The sequence below is a fragment of the Myotis davidii genome, unplaced genomic scaffold, assembly GCF_000327345.1.
Source record: "Myotis davidii unplaced genomic scaffold, ASM32734v1 scaffold453, whole genome shotgun sequence".
Classification (NCBI taxonomy): Eukaryota; Metazoa; Chordata; class Mammalia; order Chiroptera; family Vespertilionidae; genus Myotis; species Myotis davidii.
Window position 1 is genome coordinate 3,325,088 of NW_006285234.1, and position 8,840 is coordinate 3,333,927.

The following is an 8,840-nucleotide window of genomic DNA, read 5'->3' on the forward strand; positions in this document are numbered from 1 at the left end:
GGAGCTTACAACCCTGGTACATGCCCTGCCAGGGAATCAAACTGTGACCTCCTGGTTCATGGGTCGGTGCTCAACCACTGAGCAACACGGGCAGGCAGAACACAGAGTATTCTTGATCTACAAGGTCATGCCATTTTCTTTCCTCACCACCCACGCCTTGCCTGCCACTTCTTTAGTCAGAGATAACATCTGATGTAATATTTTAATTTTCTTGTATAACTATGGTCCTGAATTATGACCTCTTGCTTATTTCCCCAGCTTCTTGTTAGATATCAGTCAACATTTCAGAACGTTTTGGGTTTCCCCTTTGTTCCCACATTACATTTCCTCGTGGAAGGCAGACATTGCAGGGATTTTCTGAGGGGAGGAGTATAAGTCCTCATCTAATTGTGTATTTGTATGCGTAGCCTGCAATTTAAATTCTGCACTAAGTGCTAGGGGGGAAAAAAGAGCCTGTTTTAAAGCTTGTTTCAAGCTGTTAGGCCTTCTGAAAAATAAATAGAATAATAAAATGTGACTTAATATCTTTCTCCTTCCAGGTTGCCAGGTATTTATAAGCCACATGGCTTTCCCTGACTTGGGGAATAAATAAACTTGTGACAGCAATGGTGAAAATATTCTAAAACATTAATATTTAGAAAGAAGTAAATTATGATAATATTCTTCCTGAGAACCATTTAGGAAAACCAATGGATTTCTCTGTATTTGTGACTTACTGGGGGAAGAACAGCAATGCTCAGTAAGATAAGGTGGAATTGCTTTGCTGGTAGCATTTTTAGGGTATTAAAGAGAAACAATTTGTGGTTTTTACAGGGAGGTGGTAAGTCCTAGGAGAACTCTAACAGACACAATTAAGAGAGACCAGATCCTTGACCACAAATGTTGAAGAAGTTGGTGGTTCCTTAAGCAGCTACTAGTAACTTGGGTGTCCAGTAACAGGTCTGTGCAACGGGCACCTGCTTTGTGGCTGCCAAGAACTCAAATCCCTCAACGGAAATGAAGACTGCAAAGTAAGGAATTCTTGGAAACCCAAAGTGTTTAGAGAGCTTTGGGAAAGATTTTTTCAGCTGGCCCCCTAGCCTGTGTGGGTACATTTACAGACTGGTTTAAGGAGCTAGTGCTAGAGTTTCCAAAGAGAGGAAACCTCAGGCTGAAAGGAGGCTGCCTCCACTGATGAACTGCTTAGGTGGCAGACAAGGATTAGTTCAAAATCTCCATTTCAAGAAAGATGACCATGCCAGGAGGTCTTTCTGTTCACATACATGTAGGAAAGTGTTACCGAGGATCTTGGCTTGGGTACCGCTGGAAGCGGGCAAGCCCTGTGACAGGGAACTGAGAGTCAGGTAGCAGTTCCTGTGGAGGGGGTGACCTTAGGAAGCTCGGGTAGTGGCGAGAGAAAGTAAGACAAGGAATAGCAGGAAGCTGTGAAAGGGGGTGTTATCAAGCTAGTTGCCACTGTGGGCATCTGGCACTGGGTCCCATTGAGGAACTTGGGGACGCAGCAAAGAGCATGCCTGGCATTATTTCTGACTGAGGGGCAAGGGAGATGGGTTTTTTAATCTACCGTCTCTCCATCAGTCATTGATTGAGGGCTGCTTCTAGAGGCACTGGCTCCTTTGCACTTCAGCTCATCCTGTGATTGGGTTCCCGCGTGGAGAAGAAAAGCTGCAGGCAGAGAGCTACAGATGTGGCAATAAAGAGCACCTGCTAAAAAATACCAATGACATATTTAACAGAACTAGGACAATAATCCAAATACTTCTGTGGAACCACAGAAAGATCCTGAATAGCCACAGCAATCTTGAGAAAGAAAAACAAAGTTGGAGGAATCACGCTATCTGATATCAAACTATACTACAAGGCCAGAGTAATCAAAACAGCATGATACTGGCATAGAAACAGACAGACAGATCAATGGGACAGAATGGAGAGCCCAGAAGTCAGCCAATGCCTATATGGTCAATTATTGTTTGACAAAGGAGGCAAGAACATACAATGGGGTAAAAACAATCTATTCAATAAATGGTGTTGGGAAAATTTGGGTACATACAAAAAAAAAAAAAAGAGAGAGAGAAAGAAACTAGATCACCTTCTTACACCACATACTGAACAATGGGCCTTGAAAGGACTGACTCCATCCTGTCCCTCACCATCCATCTGAACCACGGGCACTCCATCTTGTTCCTGTATCCTCTATTTTGTAAGAACTGCCAGTTTAAAATTTTCCACTAAACACAGATGGTCCTTTGTTCTGTTAATTCCAGGAAGTAACTAAACCAGATAGCCTCCCTGATAGAAGTAACTCTGCTATTTCTAGCTTCTGTAAGCACGCTTGCTCAAATAATGGGGAAAACAAGACATTTTTGGGAAGGGGTTAGCAATCTGAATCTGTGCCAGTAACCTAATGTACCTTCCTATCAGCCTATAGTCTAGTCTAGTCACTGCCCCTCTTAATTATCTGGTCCTGCAAGCCGCTCTGCTGGCATAGGGGTCTGGTCTGTCCTTGGTTCCTCCCATGCCAGGTGTCTTCTGGTTATCTGAGCTATGCTCAAGGCTGCACACTTCTTAGGGGATATCTACTAAAAACACTGCCCCCATCCCAGCACACGGTTTTTTTGTTTGTTTGTTTTGTTTTTTTCCTTTATAAGCTAATCCCTAAGTTCATTCGGGGCCGTGAGGTTTTGGAGAAACATTAGTTCTCTTGCGGCCCCTGCGTTTGCGATAAAGACTCCAAATTCGGCCCTCTGACTGTGGCGTCTTCTGTTTGACTCGCTGAATTCCAATATAACAATACAAGAATAAGCTCAAATTGGAGTAAAGACTTAGATGTAAGACTCAAAACCATAAAAATCCTAGAAGGAAACATAGAAAGTAAAATCTTGGATATTTCTCTTGTCCCTCCCCCGACCCCTGAAATATCTACTGGGCAAGGGGAACAAAAGAAAAAAATAAACAAATGAAATGAAATTAAAAGGTTTTTGCACAGCAAAGGAAACCATCAGCAAAATGAAAAGACAATTCATGGACACAGACAACAAACAATATTGTGTGATTGCCAGAGGGAAGGGAGGGATGGGGAGGAGGTAGAAGAGGGTAGAGGAGATAAATGGGGATGGAAGAAGGCTTGACTTGGGTTGGTAAATACATAATACAATATACCAGCCATGGGCAAACTACGGCCCGAGGGTCAGATCGCCCGTTTGAAATGAATAAAACTATTGAAAAAAAGACCGTACCCTTTTATGTAATGATGTTTACTTTGGATTTATATTAGTTCACACAAACACTCCATCCATGCTTTTGTTCTGGCCCTCCGGTTCAGTTTAAGAACCCATTGTGGCCCTCGAGTCAAAAAGTTTGCCTGCCCCGGCAATATACAGATGATATATTGTAGAATTGTATACCTGAAACCTATATAACTTTATTAAACAATGTCGCCCCAATAAATTCAATAATAAAAGAAAAGACAGCCCACAAACAGACAAACAAAACAGAAACAGACTCATAGATACAGAGAACTGACTGATGGTTGCCAGAGGGGAGATGGGTTGGGGGACCGGGTGCAAAAGGGGAAGGGATTGAGAAGTACCGATTGGCAGTTACAAAACAGTCATGGGATGGAAAATACAGCATAGGAAATATAGTCAATAATACTATATTAACTATTTATGGTGCCAGATGGGTACTGAAAATATGAGGGAGAACACTTTGAAAAGTATATGATTGTCTAACCACTATGCTGTACATCTGAAAGTAAGACAAAATAATACTAAATGTAAATAAAATACAAACTGTTTCTTTGTAAAAAAAAAAAAAAAGCACCCACTGCACTAATGAGCAGCGACCCCTCTGAGCAGGTGGAAGGGGTGTTATTCTTTGGTTAATGTAGAAGTTTGTCTAAGATCTATCAGGAGATGCTGCTCTCCTTATATAACTATAATTTGGTCTTTCAGGGCAATGACCACAGGTGCCACAAATCCAGGTGTGAAAGGCAAGATAAGGAAAAAGACAGAGCCTCAGATGTAGATGATGTTGGAGGGAGCTAGACTGAAAATCCTGAGGGCAGGATGGAGTGTGTGTGTGTGTGTGTGTGTGTGTGTGTGTGTGTGCGCGCGCCCAGAGTGGGTTTTTCTAGTCCGAGATAGGGGAGATGTGTTTCATTCTTTCTCATTGCCTGCTCAATAAATGCTCTCGTGGAATGCTTTCGGTTACTGTTCCTGTCCAAGGGAGCAGAGTGGAAGTGAAGAGAGCAGAGGTGGTAGCAGCTACTGAAACCCTTACGTGGATGCTGTTCATCATCGCCTCCTCCACACAGAGCTGGTTCTCCTGCAAGGTCTTCCCCTGTCTCTTGCAAACATCATGTAGATTCTTGATGTCAACTTGCAGGCTCAAGAGCTTGCTGCTCAGGCTGCTCACTTCTCTGTCTCTTTCCCCCGCCTAGGCCGTCAGAAAAACAGAGGCATCAATTAATCAACCACCAAGTAAATGCTTACTTTCGTTCACTTAACCGGTTGACAGAGACTTTAAATTGGCTGAAGATTTGTCCATCTACCCTTTGCTGTTATTACTCATTCCGTGTAACACTTACACATTCTCCATTCTCGAGGTGTCTGAGTGCTCTGCATTATTCAGACAATTACTTATTTAATTAATCTTCGCCCACTGCTGTGTAGGTGCCTCACAGACACTTCCCCTGTTTTGCAAGAGGAAGTCAGTGTCTAGAATAATTCCAGGCACCTCGTGGATTGTCCATGAATATTAATGGCTCTGCCACTGATGAGATCAACATATTGAGATGTCAAATGAACTTGTCAAGATGAGTGAATCAGTGATGGAGTTGCTGTGGATTCTGAAGTCTCTTCACTCTCTTCGATCCACTAAACCAAGAGACCTCCCTCACCTGTAAACCTAGTGCTTTTTCTTTGGAGACATATACCAATGGGAATAAAAGTAAAATCTCTGGGCTGATTATATAAGATCAATGCCTCTGAATATGAGTGAAAAAGATGAGTTAATTATTGCTAGGTCAGAATGGAAAGTAGTGGTTGAGATCACTAATAGTATAATAACTTCAGTGGGGTTACGGGTGTGGAGCTGTGGTTAGAGGGTGGGTGCTCCATTACACTAGGGTGTCACCTTTAACTCCCAGTGTTGGGGTTGCTGGCATCAGGGTGGAAAGACATTAGGAAGTAGCCCTCTGTGATCCTGTCCAGTGCTTTCGCTCTGACACTGTGCAGACTGTCCATTACACTCATGAAGACAGGTACTACCTACCACCTCTGAGTTTCAGATGTTGGAAATGAGGCTGGTGCTTTTTTTTTAAAAAAATATTTTATTGATTTTTTACAGAGAGGAAAGGAGAGGGACAGAGAATTAGAAACATCGATGGGAGAGAAACATCAATCAGCCGCCTCCTGCACACCTCCCACTGGGGACTGGTGCTTTTATGGAAGGTACCTGGTTTATGTTAGGTTACTCAGAGTAAGCTCTTAGACAAAGATTCATGACACCTATTAAAGAAACACTCCCAAGAGCAATCAGCAGGGAAGTGGGGGAAGCAGGACAGGGAAGGAGAAGAAGCCAAGCAAGGGCAGGATTTCAGACAGAGTCCTGAGGGCAGTAGCTTTAGCCTGATCCCACGGGAACTCTGGAGAGTAAGTTACACCTCAGAATCTGTCCTGATTAGATGCACAGAAAGCCGGGTTGTCAGACTCGGCATCAGCCAGTCAATGGCTAAGGGCTGCCCCATGGGAGGAAGGTTCCCAAGGACTTCAAGTCTGTGCTCTTCTGAGCAAAGTGACCCCAATAGCCCAAGGGCAATTCTTTCTAAGAGAGTTGCAGGTGCAGAAGCGCACAGAAGCCATGGTGCAAAGAAATGGAAAGTGACCCAAGCAACAAGGTCCCATGACTAGTTAGCAGCAGAATGAGGAGAATTCTGCTCTCCCGACCCTGTAGCCAGTGCTCTGTCACCATATCCCACCGATGGCGCTGGCTTCCCATATGGACATCATAAATCAAGCCCTTCTGGACAGGTCAGTGTAAGAGACCTCTTTACAAAGCTGAGGGGCCAGAGAATAACCAGGGGCATCGGACACTACAATGTCAGACTATTCGGAATTCAGAAGGTTTCCCAGAAGTGCTGCTGTCTCAGCTGATTTATTTCTTCATTTCCATTTAGTACCTGGACTTTTTTTTTTTTTTTTTTTACCACTTTACAGTTTAATTAGGTTAACGGCATGGCTCTATCATTAAAAGGATTTCATTATCTCAAAACTCTCTCTCTTCCTCCTGTCTCTTGTTCCTCACTTTCAGAAAAACAACGGTGGATGTCAAACTGCCCCAAGCATGTAATTACCAGTAAGACTATTACCAGGGACTCTCTTAAGAGAATATGTGTAGAGCAGCTAAAAAAAAAAGTAGTGTACAGACACTATTTTCTAACTGGAAAATAAAACCCTTGAGCGGACAAGGAGCAGCAGTTTGATTCTGATGATTTAAAATCCCTTGTGTCATGGCCGCCCTGGTGGGAACAGGATACAGAGGCTCATTTGGGAGTGAGACCCTAGGGATCTCCTCCTCTCCTGCTCCTATCTTTCCTTGGCATCCATGAAGAAATTAGGTGACAGTACAATCCCTGCTCTATGGCCGTGCACATGCCCTGTACTCTTGCTTTGATGCTGAATATCTGCGTCTCACGGCGAGGACCTTGCCACCAGATTGTCCTATATGGAGCCTGGTACACTGTAGGCTCATTAACAAAGCACCAACCCTATACATCCTGAATCTCTCCAAGTTAAAAGTTAAATGTCCTCTCTCTTTCAGGGCAATAAAAAATCCCCTCTGCCTCCAGTGTTGGACGTACTTGGAGCCGAAGGCCTGCTAGTCCAATGCTGTTGCATGCCTAGGACTTCAGAAATAGATCTTTAATGTGCATGAGCTCATCTAATTTGGACATTAGCATTGACTCAGAGTCTCTGAGGCAATTTCTTCATTCATAACACAAGAGTTTTGGAATAAATAATCTTTCTTTGAGGATTTCCTTAATCAGTTGAATAACAAATGTGTTTTGTAGGATGTCAAATGAAATTTACTTTTGAAATAAAAATCTAACCATTCACTCCTAAAGACCCAATCATACAGGGTTTTTTATTTATCAGAACAAGAGTGGAAATGCTGAGAGAGCAATAAAATGATTTCCTTGAATCATGTATTATTTTTTTACTATAGGAAATTGTAAGAAGAGGCTGTGCTCACCTCAGAACTCCAGAAAGGCAAATGTTTCTGAGCTTCCAGTAAACCTAATTTCTTGCTAATATCTTGCACAGAGGTCACTGAACACTGTTTTCTAATCCCATCTACTTTATGAAGGCTAAATTCCAGGCAGATGCCTTTTGAGTATCAGTACGTAGTAAGGATTGATTTAATCTGACATTTCATCAATCAAAGCTCTGTAACCAGTACCAGTGCATGAGATGAACTGAGAGTCATAATGCTGACCCTCACGCCCCATCCGACCCTGACCCAGACCTATAGTCATTAATGATGACTCAAATCACAAGCCTCCTATGCTAGGTAAGTTTTCTCTTAAGCCAGCACTTAGATTCCCAGTTTTGCTTCTGTAAGGTTGGAACTTGGTCACTTTGCTCGAAGGCATGTGACATCATCCAACCACAGGCAAAATGGTGAGTGCTGATACTGCAGGTGCTACTACGCTCATGATAGTTATTGGAAAATAGGTTATTCACTGAAGCAAATTTTCTGATGGATTAAATGGATTTTTTTTCCTAAGAGCATGCCTTCTTGAACATGTACTTCAAAAGATGGGAGAAGCCCTGGCTGGTGTGGCTCAGTGTCGACTTATGAACCAGGAAGTCATGGTTCAAAGCCTGGTCAGGGCATGTGCCCAAGTTGTAAACTCCATCCCCAGTGTGGAGCGTGCAGGAGGCAACCAATCAGTGATTCTCTCTCATCACTGATGTTTCTATCTCTCTCTTTCTCTCCATTCCTCTCTGAAAGCAATAAAAACCCATTTTAAAAAAAGATAGGAAGAAATTTTGCTCTAGGCTTCAAAGTATTGACAGATAGTCTCATGCTTTTTTTTGAGGCGGGAGAGGGGGTGGGGTGGGGAGGGGGGATCCTGATGTTAAACCGAAACTTTGTGATTCAGTTGCCTTCTCAAATCCCAAGAGCATTAGGAAGGTTCAAGGTGACAGCATTCCCAGGCATTTGGCACTTGAAAAAACAAGAAAGCTTGGGTGGAAGTTTCCAGAGTAATTTTGGGGTCAACTAACACCACCATAAAGATCATCGGTTTTGGGAAATTATCTTCTTTGAAGATAATAACAAATTTTCAACAAATTTGCCGTCTTAATCACTACTACCATTCAATATATAGAAGTTTACAGTGAGAGTTATGTTTTTTTTAAAAAAACATGAAACATTGCTTCAGGAATTTTTACATTTTCCTCGTGTAGCAACAGAGTTTACAGTTATCCACAGTAATTTCAAACACTGTTAGTGTTACTCCTAACTTGCTTCCTGAGTTTATTGTTCCATCTATAGAAATATTGCAGTTTTTGATGACTGATGATGGGAATTAATGGGCACTTATCCAGGGTTTTGTCTGGGAGCAAAAACTCTGGAATCAATTATATTCATATAGTAAAGAATGAGTGTATATTTTATTGTATTCTAAATTCTTTAAAGATTGGCTCACTGTATAAAGTATACAGTTCAGTATACACAGGGCAGATGGCAGAGGTCAGCCACCTATGGAATATGTGGCAACTTTTATTGGCACTTGGGCAATTGCCACATACTTTTCTCCATCATATCCTTGG

General features: G+C 42.4%; 1 protein-coding gene across 1 annotated transcript in view; it reads right to left on the reverse strand.

The window, feature by feature from the left end:
- PMFBP1 (polyamine modulated factor 1 binding protein 1) overlaps positions 1-8,840 on the reverse strand; it is a 43,288-nt gene that overhangs the window by 32,948 nt on the left and 1,500 nt on the right. The window contains exon 3 of the mRNA XM_015558791.1: positions 4,282-4,437. Coding sequence (XP_015414277.1) covers positions 4,282-4,437 — 156 coding nt within the window. The remainder of the gene's footprint in view (positions 1-4,281; positions 4,438-8,840) is intronic.